At 37.3% G+C, this 18,321-nt stretch overlaps 1 protein-coding gene across 1 annotated transcript in view; it reads right to left on the reverse strand.

The window, feature by feature from the left end:
* Nucleotides 1–1,718: 1,718 nt before the first annotated feature.
* cdon (cell adhesion associated, oncogene regulated) overlaps nt 1,719–18,321 on the reverse strand; it is a 45,876-nt gene continuing 29,273 nt past the window's right edge. The window contains exons 12-19 of the mRNA XM_048168336.1: nt 18,131–18,312; nt 14,834–14,939; nt 12,057–12,179; nt 8,277–8,468; nt 6,089–6,384; nt 4,429–4,508; nt 2,628–2,890; nt 1,719–2,416 (exon numbers count right to left, since the gene is read on the reverse strand). Coding sequence (XP_048024293.1) covers nt 2,262–2,416; nt 2,628–2,890; nt 4,429–4,508; nt 6,089–6,384; nt 8,277–8,468; nt 12,057–12,179; nt 14,834–14,939; nt 18,131–18,312 — 1,397 coding nt within the window. The 3' untranslated portion in view covers nt 1,719–2,261. The remainder of the gene's footprint in view (nt 2,417–2,627; nt 2,891–4,428; nt 4,509–6,088; nt 6,385–8,276; nt 8,469–12,056; nt 12,180–14,833; nt 14,940–18,130; nt 18,313–18,321) is intronic.

Here is an 18,321-nt window from a genome sequence, read left to right on the forward strand (position 1 = left end):
ATGTCTTAGGACATCAATGTGTTGTCACGAGCCGCAGGGTTTAATTTGGATTTGTCTGTGCATGTTTTTTTTACTCTTATAGATTGAGTTCCCATTGCCATGCATTATACGACTGACAGACCGCAAAGTCACCTACATCTTGGATGCCCTGGGGGTAAGCAGATAAACATCAGATTTTTATTTTTGGGTGAACTATCCCTTTAAAGAAATAAGTGTCTAGGTCCAATTTTCTACTTAACCTTGAGCGTTTTGAAGCTTTGTTTCAGTAAATGCCCTTTATGGATGAGGGAGGATTTTTGGGGTCCAAAAATTACTGTATGTTTTCATAGTACATCAAGCTCTTGTATCTCAAAAAAAAAAAAAAAAAAAAAAAAAAAATATGATGAAAACACATCTTTTTAATCCAGCCATCCATCAGTGCCTGCCTGAAATCAGCTGTTAAAAGACCGCAAAACATGACAATGCACCATCCACCCTTTGGCAGTCTGCTTATGTAGACAGTCAACTTGAGTACAAACCACATCTGAAGCTGAAATAAGGAGACCGCAGTAAAGAGCTCCACTAAGCAACCAAACAAAAACACTCACGTGATGTGAACACGACCAGCGCCCTTCAACACATTCTGGGAAGGTCAAAGGTCATTCAAGCACTCACATGTTTGTTTATGGTTAACAAAAAGACGTGGATAGGTGTGGCTGGGGGGATTGACTTCTGAAAACTTCAAAGAGCTGTTGTGATTGCTGGATACTTGAGTAGATATTTCTGATATCCTTAGGCACAGACAGTTCAGGCTGCTTTATCGATTTTAGGAAGAGCTAACCAATTTTATGCTTTCTAGGTTCCAATTGTGCATTTACATATGTGCTTTAAGGGTTCATTTTGAGGGGCCATATAAATCTGTAAAGGGGTGGTTGATTATGATTTATTTCACTTTTTTAGCTTTAGTTAGTGTGTAATGTTGCTGTTTGAGCATAAAAAACATCTGCAAAGTTGCAACACTCAAAGTTCAATGCAACACACAACAAAGGGGGTGAGGCCATGCTGGGCTGCTTTAGAGAAGAGGAAGAGTTGTTGTATTAGAGTGTTGTTGCCATGTCGTCATTTTACACCAGACTGCTTCACAAACGAGGGTCAATTCAATGTTGGATTTGCTCAAAAGATTAACATGACGGTACATGCTAGTCGATGAGTTGAATCAACTCCACGGCAACTACATAAATTTATCCACTAACCATTCAGAAACGTCCAGGTGCATTATAAAAGTAGTAACTTCTTCCCGAGTCTCTCCATCAGTGTCGACTCCGGTTTGAACAATGTAAGTCTGAACACATTACTGAAAATCCTCATTTTTAACTGCGTGAGATTCTCCAGCTTTGTTGTTGTTGAGCAACCAAAGCACAAGCTGTTAAAGCTCCGCCCTCTCATGGAAAGGGGGCCAGGAGCAGTAGCTCATTTGCATTTAAAGGTACACACACAAAATTGGCGTGTTTTTGCTCACACCCAAATAGGGGCAAATTTGACAAGATATAATAAATGATCTGTGGGGTATTTTGAGCTGAAACTTCACAGACACATTCTGGGGACACCAGAGACTTATATTACATCTTGTGAAAGAGGCATTATAGATCCCCTTTAATATTCATTCATGTTTGGTAGTTTGAGAGCTCTATAGTAAGGTATAGCATTAAAACGTTAGAGGAGGAAATGGATAGACATAGTACTTAATCTTCTCTTTATATTATAACAAAACTTTACACATACAATGGCTAAACTCCACACTGTGTGGAACAAACAAAAAATATAGTCAAATAAACAACAAAAAATAAGTTTCTCATCAAAAAAAAAGCATAAATAATATAAAAGACAAACTTTTTCTTACAACAGATACATTCATATGAAATAATATTTTACTACTACAAAAAAATAAATAAGTCATCTAAAGAGTTTTTGCTTTTACTTTTAAAAGTCCTCCCACAAATGGGATCGTTTCAGCCTTTAGGTTTTCCACCATCCTTGCATAAAAGTCATTCTTTCTTTTCTTTCTATTTATTTCCATCCTACTTTCCCTCGTCAGTCTTCTCCAGCTCTGTAAGCAGTCAGTTCTGTGTCCACTTCAAGTCACACAATGTCTCTGACCATTCCATCACTGGCCATTTCCTTTTTACAAATGTGTCCATGTTCCTGTTCCCAATTTCTCTCATGCTCTTTCATGTCTTTAGAGTGTATGCACATTTGATAAGTGTTTTCTGCTATAAATGTGTTCAGATCTCCTGCACTGTAGGCTGGATGAGATCTCCAGTCAAGCTTCCAGTAGAGATCCAGGCTGTTTTTTCCTTACAGTCCAGATCAGGCAGTCCCAGCCGTTCCCAACACACCACAGGACCCTCTGAGTCTTCATGTTGCACGGGCTGAACTCCTGTCATACACACACACACACAAATAGATAGAAAAAATTTATGCACCAGTATGCAGCAGTCTAGTCAGGTAAAATAATATTGCATGATGGGTAATTTACAGTTTGCCAATGCAGTAATTTCCTGAACAGCAAGAGGAAACACTGACTTTCCTCATTCAGAGGGAGTGCAGAGTGAATCAGAGAGCTCTTTATAGCACTGAAACTCTCTCACCTCTCTGCTGCTCGAGGGTGGACTTTGTTTCCACAGGCAGACAAGGGGAATTCTGGGAAAGGGGTGGAGCCTTGCCCTTCTCCACCTCTTCGGCTGAATCTCTCTCCTGGGAGCTGTTGAGCTGTGGGCTGTCACGTCCATGGCAGCGAGACAAAACAGGGTTGAGGGGCATCATTTCGAGCCCGTCAGGTTGGCGCGCTGCCACGCGGTGCATTAGGGGGAGAGTGCCGCCCGAGAAAGTGCCATTGGTTTTCGTGTAACACCTGTCCACAAAACAAAAACGCAAGACATAAGTGATGGCCACTGCACTGCAAACTTTGATTTTCTTGAACCAAACTCAAAACGAAGCATTTTTTCCAGATATTCTCATGAAAACAAAGCTATAAATGTATATCCTCTGGCCAATATTTCAATTTATGAAGCATTTCTTCTCAAATTTTGCATGGACATATTTTTGACCGAAAAGCATCATGAAAGTAGTGCATATGACTTATGCGCTATATTTCAAGTCTTCTGAGTCTTTTTAGTCTTCTTCTTTTTTTGTGTGTGTGAGAAATAGTGTTATTTTAGTATCAGGGATGCTAAAATTAGTTTTTATTTTAGATAAAGTTTACTTTTAATTCTTTATTTATTTTTAGTTTATTTTAGTAAATCAACTTAAAACTAAATAAAAATGGCAAATGTTTCCTTGACAAACTAGATAAAATAAAGTTTTTTTTTAAAAAATATTTTAGTTTATTTAATTTAACATTTATTTTGTTACAACAAAAATGTTTTTCATTTTGAGATTTGCATTTTCACCATCTAATTAATTTTTTTTTTATTTTGCAAAGATCACATTTAACAGTGTTATTAAAGTTAAATTTATTAAAGTATTTTTTAAAGATTAAGTATTTGATGACGGAAAAGATAATTTAATGTCAAAATATTATACTCTATATTTCAAAGGTGTTCTTTTGGAGTTTAACAACTCTTGTAACAATATACATTTGTTGTATGGAAAAGAGCAGCATGAGCATTCTTCAAAATTTCTCCTTTTATGCTTCACGGGAGAAATTCACACAGGAGGTTTGGTAAGAGGATGTGTAAATGGCATTTAATTTCTCTATGAATTTCATCTTTACAGTACGGCTTGAGCCTGTGCACCAGCTGTAACTGGCATCTCTGCTATGTTCAATCTGATCACATTTGAGATCACAGATTTATTTCCGCAAGTCTCTACGCTGCCTGACCAGACTCAACAGCCTGTGTCTCTGTGTGTTTGCACACGCTGATAAGACAGAGAAGCTTCAACGCACACATACTTACACATAAACACATAAACAAACAATACCTGAGAGTATAAATACAAACGCAGATAACTAAATGCTCACTCGAGAAGTAATCAAGGATATAAAGTGTGCACAGATGCACACAGTTAGTTAGTACACTGATATCAGCTCCATTCAGAAGGATTTCCCTCTGCTCCCCCGCTGGCTGTGGCTAAATAAACACTCCGCTCATTAAGACTGTAGCAAGGGTGCGTTCAGTGTAAACTGTTACTGCCGGACACACTAGAGAACACAAACAAGCCTCGTCGAGAGGAGTTGCCATGCGTGTATCTCTGTGTGTGTGTGTGTGTGATTAGCCCAGAACAGAATAAGCTCAGGTCAGGGGTGAAATGAGAAGCAGATGGAACAGATGATTGGTTTGCTGACTGGAGGCATGCTGAGCAAAACATAATTCTGCAGGCATGTAAACACCAAACATTAACAAGCTACTGGGCTTTACTTTTCGAGTATTACATTTCCCTCTCTCTCACCTGTTGTTGTTGCAGAAGTTTTGACAGCTCATGCAGTCCGACGAGTCGTTCTGTGGCAAAGCCGTGTATATTCCTCCTCCCTGCCACAACAAACACAACAAAAGCCATATTTCACTTCAAACACCACACTTATACATGACTGTTACTTTCAGTATCAACACTATACTGTAAGAAAAATTATATATAAAATTATATATGTAATGCATTAACTATTATTAACTAGCAATGAGTAATACATTCATTACAGTATTCATTAATCTTTGTTAACATTAATTAATAGAAATATACTGTTCATTGTTAGTTCAGGTTCATTAACTAATGCTAACAGATACAACTTTTAATTTTAATCAGGTATTAGTAAATGTTGAGATTAACATTACCTGAAATTAAATATTTTTTAATTATTTCATATTAAAAAGACTAATGTTAACAAATGAAACCTTACGGTAAAGTGTTACCATTAAATATTATTAAAATTAAACAATATAGCAATTATTAAAGAACTATTATTTATAATTGAGTATAATTGATGCTGAAAATGCAGCTTTGTACGGAAGAGGACTAGGGCTAAGCAATAATAAAAAAATAAAACCATCTCGAGATTAAAGTTGTTAAATTTCAAGAAAAAACTTGTTAAATTTGAGAAAAAAGTCGAGATAAAATGTTGAGAATAAACTCATTAAATTACGAGAAAAAACTCGTTAAATTTCGAGAAAAAAGTCGAGATAAAATGTTGAGAATAAACTCGTCAAATTACGAGAAAAAAGTCGTTAAATTACGAGAATAAAGTCGTTAAATTATGAGAACAAATTTGTAATTTAATTACTTTTTTCTCATAATTTAATGACTTTATTCTCAACATTTTATCTCGACTTTTTTCTCGAAATTTAACGAGTTTTTTTCTCGTAATTAAACGAGTTTATTCTCAACATTTTATCTCGACATTTTCTCGAAATGTAACGAGTTTTTTCTCTAAATTTAACAACTTTAATCTTGAGATGGTTTTATTTTTTTATTATTGCTTGGCCCTAATCCTCTTCCGTAGCTTTGCCATCACAGGAATAAATTATATTTTAAAATATATTTAAAAAATAAATTTTAATTAGACAACAAAGACTTTAAATGTTTCACAATATTACCGTTTTTATTTTATTTATGATCAAGTAAAATTCAGCCTTGTTGAGCATAAGAAACTTCTTTCAAAAACATTAAAAATCTTATTTATTCTATATTATATATATTTATATAAATATAAACTTTCAGAAAGGAGGAGAAAACCCTTTCAAGGTTATGCATCCAATCAAAATTGTAATTTGAGTAAATTCATTGGGAAGAGGTCAATTTAGATAGATACCAACATGAATCCTGTAAAACCATGAACATAAATGCACAAAGTAAAAGAAAATATGACCCAGACTATTAAATCTGAGATTACTGCACTATACCATGCTACAACTCTTACTATCATGCAATGCACATTAAAAAGTTTTTTTTTTGTTTTTTGTTTTTGCTGACTGGTCAACATGGCATTCCACAATATAGTGACATCTATGATGCAAAAACTGTTTTCCATATCACTGCATGGGAACCAAAAAGGCCAACTGAGTCAGGCACATATCTTCTACTAAATACAACCTCACATGCACAAACATTTACTCACGTTATGAAGGTGATGAGGGTGTGGGTGTTCGTACTCCATGGTGTTATGGGGCAGAGAGGTGTCATGTGCGTGAGGATGCCCAGGAGGGTAGAGGGCTCCCGATCCATTCAGCAAAGCCAGACCATTCGGCAATTTGTGGTGTAGGTGATGGCAGGCCTGGGGCATCATGGGAGCGGTGTGTCCACAGCCCGTGTGCACGCTTCCATTCACATGGCTGGAGCCAGGCAGTGTGGAATATTCCAGAACATGACCGTTCATCTCCGCAGACTGGTACAGGTAACTTGGAGGGTCGTATTCTACAGAGAATATTTTTACGTTAGTACATTTTTAATGGGTAGTTGAAATGTCCTGCTGTGTGACAATGCTAAACTCCAAAACTATTTGCAAATTCTTCTGTAACTATTACACACTACCAGAATTTAAAGGGATAGTTCACCCAAAAATTAAAATTATGCCATGATTTACTCACCCTCAAGCCATTCTAGGTGTCTCCTTTCAGACGAACACAATCGGAGTCTCTTCCAAGCTTTATAATGGTAGTGAATGGGGGGTCGAGATTTTGAAGCCCAAAAAAGTGCATCCATCCATCATAAAACTAATCCATAAGGCTCCAGGGGGTTAATAAAGGCCTTCTGAAGTGAAGCGATGGTTTTTGTAAGAAAAATATCCATATTTAAAACAAACTTAAATCTTAAACTAAAATAACTAGCTTCTGGCAGATGACCGTACGCATACTGCACAAGTCAACTTGCGCCACAAGATTCATGACCGGTGTTTTGTTTTGCTCTATCCTCTGAGCTTCCGCGTTCATCATTACGTCATGTGTCGGGTCAGGGGTTACTCTTCCACCGCAAATCAATGTGTACAGCCGTCTGTCGGAAGCTAGTTATTACAGTTAATAAAGTTTTAAATATGGATATTTTTCTTACAAAAACCCATCGCATCACTTCAGAAGCCGTATGGATTATTTTTATGATGGATGGATGCACTTTTCTGGGCTTCAAAATTGGGCCCCCCCATTCACTGCCAATATAAAGCCTGGAAAAGCCAGAATATTTTTAAACACATCTGATTGTGTTCATCTGAAAGAAGACAGTCATATACACCTAGGATGGCTTGAGGGTGAGTTAATCATGGGGTAATTTTCATTTTTGGGTGAACTACCCCTTTAATAATTTTATTCAGCACAACTGATTTCAACATCGATAACAATAATAAGTGTTTCTTGTGCACCAAATCAGTATGTTATAATGATTTCTGAAGGATCATGTGACACTGATGACTGGATGAATGATGCTGAAAATTCAGCTTTGACCACCAGTAATAAATTAAATTTTAAAATATATTCTCATAATTACTAACAACATTACTGTTTTTACTGTATTTTTGATCAAATAAATGCAGCCTTGATGAGCATAAGAGACTTCTATCAAAAACATTTTAAAAATCTTACTGACCACCAATTTTTGAATGGTGGTGTATATGGACAACAATTTTATTTCAGAAAATGTTGACACTATACAGAAAATATATTAAGAAATTACAGTCAACATGTCAATGTATTGCACCAAAAAATGCTGAAGAAACAATACACGAATATGAAACATAACGCTAGACACACTATCAGTGAACTGGAGTGTGTGATGAAAGTTAGCAGGACCATTTGTGGCCTATTTCAGGGGGAGGTGTGTCTGTGTCTGTGTGTTACTACTTATACACACCGCTGTGGCCAGCACTGTTTACTCTGTTACTCAATCTCATTGAGAGTGGAAAAGAGAGAAAAAAAGAGGGAAAGAAAGAAAACTTCAAAGGACCGGCAGTCGAGAAGAGGCAATGAAAACCAGGCCTGGATCAGGAGGTGGACTCAAACTCAATTTCATAAAGACATTATTGACACAGCATAACCTCTCTTAACCTTACAGAAATACTACATAAACTAAAACAACACAGCGCTGCTGGTCTCATTACTACATATCTAAATATAATAATAGCAGTAGCTGCAAAAGAAAATGATACTTAAAAAAGTAACATGTTCCACCATAAATATATACATCATGAGGAAACAAAATATTGTAATGATTTTTGGACACTACAATGATGGCAATAGTTTTCTTAGTAATCATTCTGTACACAGTGGCCCCCAAAAGCACACAAAAACTAGGAAGTAAACAGGAAGTGTGGCGCTTACTATGAAGACTGTTCTGCTGACGGTTTCTCCACAAGCACATGACGATAAAGACCAGCAGAATGAGCACCATGACGCCCAGAACACAGCCCACGATCAGGTAGAGCAGGCCGCCCGGCTGGCTGGGTGTATCTACAGGGGAGAACCCTGGAGGGGTTATGGGGCGCTGGCTGGGCACACCTGGAGGTTGTCGGGCTGGAGGGAAAGAAAGAGAACAAGGTGAGCTTGAGGGGATGAAACATCTGGATGTCTTTCAAGAGAATATATCAGAAGCTCTACATTTATTGGTTAATGACTTAGTGTTTTTTTTTTTTTTTTTTTTTTTTTTTTAATTTACAGAAGGAAATAGTGCTTGCCTGGGCAAAAGTTACTGAAACAATACTAAATTCCCAAAGTATACTTCTTTTTTTTTTACTCATGCATTACTGTATGCGCATAGTGTGTGTGATGAGAATTTCATCAGCAGCACAGTGTGTTTACTTCAACTTCTTTAAATAATTGTGTTTAACAGTGGAATTCCAAGTGAAAATGTACATTACCCATGATTCTGAAGAGAAATCTCCACCAATCATAAAGCACTGTGTCCGAAATCGAATACTTCCCTACTATATAGTATGCGAAAAACAGAGTAGTGTGTCCGAATAAATAGTATTTGAAAAAGAGTATGCGAAAAGTCCACGGATGACTACTACTTTCACTGATTCGATTCATAAAGGCTGATTTATACTTCAGCGTCGGACCTACGCCGGAGCCTCTGCGCCGTAGGCTATGCGTCTGTTTTCATTTATACTTCTGCGTCGTTGTGCGCGTCGACGTGCATGCAGACCACTAGGAGGCAGTGTCCGTGGTCATGATGAGTATCAAAACAAAAGCCGAAGAAGCAGCAGCTCGTCATGTACGTTGTCAGAGAAGCTTACAAACAGAAACGGCAGAGAAGCGGCAAATAAGTAATGACTTTTGTTGCCTCTGAAACAGAGTGTTTTTCATTCATAGTGAAGTTGAAAGTGCTCGCTCTTCTCCGAGTGCTCCGCGCCAGTTTTTTGACCCGAGGGAGGGGTTCTAGCAGACCAATCACAGCGCTTGCGGTCCGAGGTGCGCGTCAGGCTACGTCGTATGCTACGCATAATCTATGCCGTCAGTGTTGCCAGACGTACGATAATTATCGTATTTGTACGATAATTTTGACCTCTGTACGATCAATAATGAAAAAAATCCCATAATGTACGATAATTTCAGTATTTTGTGACACTTCAAATGATGGTCCTTATAATCGGTTCATTGATCTAGCTGTGTGGATCCTCTACATCATGGTTGTAAGGAGAACGTGAACTTTGTTACGCATGTCTTCCATCTCATCTCATGTTACATCTTCTCGGCCAATAATCGTGGAGAATGACTCTCTCTCACGAGCACAAGTTAACGTTCCTGCCGCGGCGCTTAGGTCAGTTGTTTCTCACTAAGGTACGCCAAATTATTTATGTATTGTGGTAATTTGCAGGTCATGTCAAAAAGTTGTTGGTCTATAGATAAAGCTGTATTCTGTACATTTGACTCGTCATGTCACCTTTATTTATTTATACAGCGCTTTTTACAATGCAGATTGTGTCAAAGTATAGCTTTACAGAGATAAAGGGAACATCATTTTGGTTGTACAGCAGCTAAAATAGTGTGATTGTCCAGCTTAAGTTAGTTCAGTATTGATTCTTTCCGTTATAAAAATCATTAGTTATTAATTTAGTTCATTTACCTATACTAAAAAGTCATGTACGATAATTTTCTTCCAAATACGATAATTTTGAGCTTCTGGTACGATAATTGGACATTTCCAATCTGGCAACACTGTATGCCGTACACTCGACGCAGAAGTATAAATCAGCCTTAAAGCTCTGAAGCTGTGTTTTGAAATCGGCCCATCACTATATTGTTGAAAAATCGTTATTTTGTTTTTTTGGTGCACAAAAATATTCTCGTCGCTTTATAATATTAAGGTAGAACTACTGAACTCGCATGAACTGTTTTAAAAATGTTTTTAGTACCTTTATGGATCTTGAGGGAGAAAATGTCATTGCTTTGAATGCAGGCCTTACTGAGCCATCGGATTTAAGCAAAAATATCTTAATTTGTGTTCCGAAGATGAATGCAGGCCTTACTGAGCCATCGGATTTAAGCAAAAATATCTTAATTTGTGTTCCGAAGATGAATGAAGGCCTTACGGGTGTAGAATGACATGAGGGACATTTCATTTTGGGGTGAACTAACCCATTAAAAGGAATAGGAGATGTTACTCTGATTGGTTTATTGCACGTTAGGCCCAAAACACAACCATTACTTGTTAAGAGAATAGGTACAACCCTTTTGAACCATGCTTCTGGCACAGAGACCATTTTTTCCATCGTTAAACTAGCAAAAGTGGATTCAGACATGCCCCAAGTGCATCTGCGTCATGCACTTCAGACCATGCGCTTAGATTGTTAAAATATGGCCCAAAATACATTGTTTCTATATACATAATTAACACCTTTAAATCAATAGTTTTATATTTTTCCATCATTTTTAATTTTATTATATTATTTGCAATGCTTAATTGGATTGTCGATCTTTCACCCATTAAAACCATTAAGTACCTTTGTCTTTTTGTTCAGTTTTGTAATGTTGTGATTCTCCTCGTTTGATTAATGGCTTATAACTCAGAAAACAAATCCCTACGTGAAAAATGAATGAGAAAAAATACTGCACTCCTTAGTAGCTTAGGGTGCTCTGAGTGGTTGCTAGGGCATTGTTAACCTGCTATAGACCTTATGTAGCTCCGCCCCTTTTCGGAGCTACGCTTGTTGTGTGTTCTGTCTTCCGATTTGTATTTCCACAGCATGAAGGTAAGATCTTACGGATTTATGAATGAACTGCTCATTTAAAATCTTCCCAGTTTACTGACATTGTTATGACATCTGCTTCAAACATTACAATGCTCATGATAACTTTTGTTAACTCTACAATAAGTAAATCCACTTCACCAGCTAATTACTGTTTGACAGCGATGCCATAGAAATATACAGATCTACCACAAAAACGGAAGTTCAAAGACAATATTCTAAAGATGGCTGCGCGCTTGTATCTCTGGCACATAAGGTCTATAGTTTGCACATTGCTATGCATTGCTAAGTGTTCTAGGTGGTTGCTAGAGTATTTGTTATGATTTACTATATGATTTCTTTGATGTTATAAGTGGTTTCTAAATCACAAGAAAGCCCAAGTCTCTATAACATTCTATGTATTTTCTTCCCATTTATTGTGCGCAAATTGCTTAGAACAGTGCATCTCTCCTCAATAAGCTGCACAATTTGATGCATCATTCATGTCTGTAGAACTAATGGGGCGGGGAAAAACGATGTACCATTAAATACTAATGCTTTAATACTTAGGATTAGGGGTTTGTTCATATCTCTAACCCCAAGTATAAGCAATAATAAAGCACCACTAACAAGTGCTGGCATATAACAATGTATCTGTTGTCAGTCTTAAAGTTTGTGGTAGCAGCAGGTCTGTTTGCACTCCATGATTTTTATTTGCTCTGGCTGTGAATGACGCTCTGGTTTGATTTCAACAGTGTTGCATTAAGGGCAGTTATCAGTGAATGATGTCAAGTAGACGCCGCACAATGTCTCTCTTTGTCTAGCTACTAATAAAACGATAGCTCGCTTTCCTCTATCATTACCACAGGGGCTTTATGGGTTCCTGTCTACATGTTAAGTATAGCATTCCTGTGACAGTATTTCAGCCTCTCACCTTTGGTCTCGCAGATCATTACGTTACTATATTCGCTCTCGCCACCGTCGTTAAAGCACTGCATCTTGATGTCATAGGACGTCTCAGGTTGGAGTTGACCAATCATATGCCAGTATTTGAAGCCTAAGGGAAGAAGGCGGGAAAAGGAAGGCAATGAGAGCGACTACTGAATGAGAAGGGCTTTTCTCAAAGGATGTGTTGTTCTCTCCAAACCACAATTCATTTGCTCAATCTCATTTTCTCTCTTGCACACACACACTCTCGCACTTTCATTCTCACAGTGTCCCAGAAGGATTCAGACAGTTGCTTTGCTGCAGACAGGCTCCTTATAAGGCAGCTTAACGTTTGTTCTGGCCTGGCTCCAGTATTCCCACTGAACATACTCAGGGCCCTGTGTACACACACACACACACACACACACACACACACAGATCGTAGCAGCCGCTCGCCACAGTCTCTCACACACGTACGCTGAGATCCAGCTCTCTAATTACAGTTTGTGCCACAATATTTTATTTGTGTAACTCACTTCTCTTTTTAAGGCAGTAAAGGCATACTGTTCACTAAACGACCTGCATTATAAAAAGAGTAAAACACAAAACTTTTTATTTTAAAGTTTTTGAAGTGTCGAAAGGTCATTCGGTTTAACCGTCCAAAGGCCAATACAGTCATTTCATTTGTGATTAAAAGATCTTAAAATGTAAGAAATGCATATATTTTTTATTCTGGCATGATTTTATAACATCATATATCAACATAGTGCAAAATGGCATTAAAATTATGTATAGAAGTCGTTGCTTTGTTATGAGAAAGAATGTCCAGAAAAATGAATTTCATTCATGTCATTTGGAGTAACCAATATAAAAGGGACCATTTTGGAATCAAGTCATGCGGTCAGTATCATGTGACAAGATGTGACATCATTCGGACTCCTGCAAAGGACCACATGGTCATGAAGCAAAGTAACTAACTCTCTTTAAACTATTTGAAAAACTCATGTTTTCACTTGCTCATACGCATGTCCCGAAACATCAGGTCATTCGGTACAAACGCTATAAAACATGGAAAATGCTGTAATATTTTAAAAACTTGTACTAAATATAAAATGTTTAATTGTCCATTTGCTTGTTAGCTAGATATCAGCCTGTTAGCAATGTTCAAAAATCTCGTCATTTGGTATAACCAAAAGTGTCATTCGGTAAAACCAAAATATTGGTTAAACCAAATGACTTTTTTGGTGACAAATTTTGTCCATTTTGTAAAAAATGACAAAAGCTATGTTTATTGATTAAGGGCTGAGAACTTTCAGATTATTCAAGCAAAATGGGTTGCAAACAACATTTCACATTCACATTTGACTTTAAGACCAACAATCTGTAGGACACACTCCTGAGATACTTCTGTAAAAGCTGAGACTTATGAGGTCATCTTATCTGCCCAGCGTGTTTCTGACAGCTTGTTGTTTGGATGGACGAGGGGTGGTTTGAGGGGCCAATGTGAACAGAGAGAAAGGGGGTAAAAAGTAAAAATAGGAGGCGGAGGAGAGGCGACGGCAGTTAACATTCCTCTCAGAAACTCGAATCCTTCTCTGAGCGGTCAGTGTTGGGTTTCAGTTCAGGCCCATTAGTGTGGCAGCCATTTATTAAAAACACATTTTACACTGACTCTTTACTCTGAGCGCAGGACTCACAACACATCAATCAACAGATTACGCTTTCCTTGTCCCTCCCCCTCCGAGAGAGAATATACATTACACACTCATACTACACGGCTCTCTGCAATGCTTCATTTTGATTGGTCAATCGTAGCACTTATCTGTCAAATATTTGTGTGTAATGACTACTAAACTGTATAACTGACCGTTGTCTCAGGCAATGGATTTCCTGTTTAGAGTGTAACAGTCAGATTCCAGAAGTACAAACTTTTAGTAGAATGTTTAAAGAATGTTTAAAGTCAGACCAGTTGTGAATTTGCGAGTTCAGAGGTTGTTAATTGATGGTATTAGCTTTTGTTCAAGCCATCGGTCCACATTATTTCAACTAATTATAAAATTAAACGTATTTAACAGTGCAATTCATGGTGAAAAACTACAATAACCATGATGCTGTATAGAAAATTCCACCAATCAGAGTCGCAGGGAGCAAATTAAGCTAAAAAAGCTCTTTAGCTCCGCCCACTCCAATGAAGCACTGTGAATTTGTGTGTGTGTATGTGCGTGTATGTGTATATATATATATATATATATATATTTTTTTTTTTTTTTTTTTTTTCAATGAACTTAAAATATATATAAATGTAAAATATATATATATAGACATAATCAACTTTAAATGAATAGTTTTACATTTCACCATCATCATTCACAATGCTTCATGGGATTTTAGTTCTTTCCCTCACTAAAGCCTTCAAGTACACAGCCTGATTATCAATTTTTTTTGCTTTAAATAAGTTGGGTATGTTGCGATTCACCTCATAGCTGGATGGTTTGGTTCATGGCTTCTAACACTTTAATAAAGTCTTTCTTTTTTAAAATCCCTATGGGAAAAATTAATGGAAAAAATACTTCCAAAAATACTTTCTAATGAACGCTCTTGAAAAAGTGGGTGGGCACAAATGCATTCTACAGCTGTGTTTGTTTCATGTTCCCCACATCTTTTTTTGAAGAGTCTTTCTTCTCACATAATGAAATTTCAATATTTTATGTCCATTTATTTATTTATTGTGCAAAGGGCCGTATAAGAGCAACAACAGAGCAAAAACAGACACCATGATCTCACCTTCCACAACATCTCTCTTATAATCACTGTCATTGTCGCTGTCTGTTGGCCGATAGTAGATGTAGAATCCCTGGATGGGGGTGTTGTTATTGATGGAGGGAGTGTACTATGAAAGAGAGTGAAAGAAAAAGCAAATTAAATATTTTTTGTTTCCTCAATATACACTCGCTAACGATTATGCCATCAAAGATAAGAAACTAACTAAAGGTTAACTAGAATCAAGACACATCCTGCTTTACTTAAAGAGTGCATGCTGTATACATGTGCATCATTTCATTCTCTGAAGTCTACTGATAATGTTATTCATGTTTTTTTGCACCAAAATCAGCAGTAATTTAGTTTTAAATGACTATTTTCTCTGACCCTTAGAATTAAAATTTTTAATTCTTCTTTTTTAAACTTCTAGACATCATTGACATTTGTTATGATTTGGTAACCATTTAGCTAATCTTTTAGAGTTAGTTTATCCAAAAATAAAATTTCTGTTTTTATTTATTCACCCTCATGCTTTTCCAAACATGCATGACTATTTCTTTCAAGGAACTGAAAAAGTTTGTCCATGGTGCTTTCTTCCATACAATGAAAGTGAATGGGAAAGAATGCTACAAAAAGCATCTTTAAAATACCAGAATGGAGGGGTCAGAGGTGGCAATGTCTATTAGTTTCTTCAAAAGTTCACCCAAAAATGAAAATTCTGGTATCATTTACTCACCCTCATGTCATTCCAAACCCGTAAGACTTTCGTTCTTCTTCGGAACACTAATAAAGATATTTTAAAGGTGCCCAAGAATGCTTTTTCACAAGATGTAATATAAGTCTAAGGTGTCTCCTGAATGTGTCTGTGAAGTTTCAGCTCAAAATATCCCATAGATTTTTTTTAATTAATTTTTTTAACTGCCTATTTTGGGGCATCATTAACTATGCACTGATTTTTTCAGCGCACCACCCCTTTAATTCGCGTGCTCCCTGCCACACGAGCTCTCGATTATATTACAGCACATTTACAAAGTTCACACAGCTAATATAACCCTCAAATGGATCTTTACAAGATGTTCGTCATGCATGCTGTATGCATGCTTCGAATTATGTGAGTAAAGTATTTATTTTGATGTTTATATTTGATTCTCTATGAGTTTGAGGCTGTAATCCGTGGCTAACAATGGTAACTTTAACCTCATTTAACAGTACATTAGCAACATGCTAATGAAACATTTAGATAGACAATTTACAAATATCACTAAAAATATCAAGATATCATGGATCATGTCAGTTATTATTGCTCCATCTGCCATTTTTGCTGTTGTTCTTGCTTACCTAGTCTGTTCATTCACCTGTGCAGATCAAGACGTTACTGGCTGCCCTTGTCTAATGCCTTTCATAATGTTGGGAACATGGGCTGGCATATGCAAATATTGGGGCGTACACCCCGACTGTTACGTAACAGTCGGTGTTATGTTGAGATCTGCGTGTTTTCCGGAAGTCTTTTAAACAAATGAGATTTACATAAGAAAGAGAAAGCAATGGAGTTTGAAACTCAATGTATGTCTTTTCCATGTACTGAACTCTTGTTATTCAACTATGCCGAGGTAAATTCAAATTTTGAATCTAGGGCACCTTTAAATGAAATCTGAGAGATTTCTGTTCCTCCATTGACAGTCTACGCAACTACAACTTTGACGCTTCAAAAAGTTCATAAAGAGATCGTAAAACTAATCCATATGAATTGAGCGGTTTAGTCCATATTTTCTGAAAAGACACAATCGCTTTATATGATGAACAGATTGAATTTAAGCTTTTATTCACATATAAACACTGATCAGTGAACATAAACAGAAGTTCAATCGTACTTGCTTGATGCGTGAAAACAAACCTCACTGGTTCTTGCGGAAGCTCAAATGTGCTGCGTAACACACGAGAATGAACCTCATTGGTTTTCGCACATCAAACTGATGTGTGCGTTGATGAATGTTTATATGTGAATAAAAAGCTTAAATTCAGTCTGTTCATCATATAAAGCAATCGAGTCTCTTCAGAAAATTTGGACTAAACCACCCAATTCATATGGATTAGTTTTAAAATCTCCTTTTGAATCATCAAAGTGGTAGTTGCATAGGCTGTCAATGGAGGGACAGAAATCCCTCAGATTTCCTTTAAAAATATCTTTATTTCTGTTCCGAAGATGAACGAAAGCCTTACGGGTTTGGAACGACATGAGGGTGAGTAAATGATGACAGAATTTTCATTTTTGGGTGAACTAACTCTGGATTCAATCCAGATTTTCAGTCAATAATGACAATAAAGATTTTACTGTTGTATGACTTCAGAAGACTTGGAATATATTGCAGATGTTCAATACATTTAAGATGTCGTTTTGAACCTTGAAAGCTTCAAATACTGTACAAGTCAGTGTAACTGCATTGAAAAGAACGACCAGTTAATTGCTCAAATTGACTTCTTTTTCCACAAGAGAAAGTCAAATGGGTTAGGAATAACAAAGATGAGTAAATTCCAAAAAGTTGTTTACTCCTACTACTCCTTTAAGACACATCAAACCTTTTCTTTCTCATGCATGTCTTCTAAAAATAGCTCATCTCACTCACTCCGTTCCACTCGTTACAGCTGGATAAGGCCTCCTAATCTGTACTGAACTCACCCACACACACACACACACACGCTTTTTCCAGCAAAACTCCACCAGGTTCTGCCAATTACAAGCCTGATTGGGCATTCTGGGGTGTTTTCTCAGGGGCTGATGGGAAAAACTACTTCACAGCGCCTGGAAAAGTGCACGCACAAACACTCTGCAAACGTGCTGAAAAACACTTCAGCACAACTGGCACCCCAGAGAAGAACAAACCGGGGAGGCTTGTTGTGGGTGAGCTTGTTATGTGGTTAGCTCTGGACAGTTTTTACACTCTCATTTTCGAATTAAGCATGAAATGCGAGTATAATTAAATTGGCCATTAGATACAAAAGGCATATGTCTAAAACATTAACACACACACTAGTTTAAACCCCTGAGCTGCTAATGTGAGGTTCGGCGTTATTCCTTCAACAAGCCCGAAACAGAAACAACTTTTGTTTGTACAAGTGGCGAGACCCTTTTAAAGATTAATGTGCTAATAATACACATACAGAAGCATGGAATGATAGAAAAACTCATAGTTTATTCAGTGATGAGTTATTGAGTGCCTGACAGAAACTGTTCCAAAACCTACTGAGCTGCCTTGCTGTCTACTGCCTCTATAGGCAGCTGCCTCTAGATGCATTCGTGTGCGTGTTCACAAGAATACTCACAGTCCAGCGTAACATTATCTGAGTATCACTGACAGCGTCAGTGGAAGAGATGTGTGGGCCAGCGACCGGACGGTTTGAGACGGGTGGATTCGACAGTGACACCTGGTATGGCTTGGAGGTGGCGCTAGCAGGGCTTTCACCATAGTTATTCATGGCAATGACACGGAAACGGTACGTGGAACCTGTCATGA

The sequence above is a fragment of the Megalobrama amblycephala genome, linkage group LG19 (assembly GCF_018812025.1).
Source record: "Megalobrama amblycephala isolate DHTTF-2021 linkage group LG19, ASM1881202v1, whole genome shotgun sequence".
In the NCBI taxonomy this organism is placed as follows: domain Eukaryota; kingdom Metazoa; phylum Chordata; class Actinopteri; order Cypriniformes; family Xenocyprididae; genus Megalobrama; species Megalobrama amblycephala.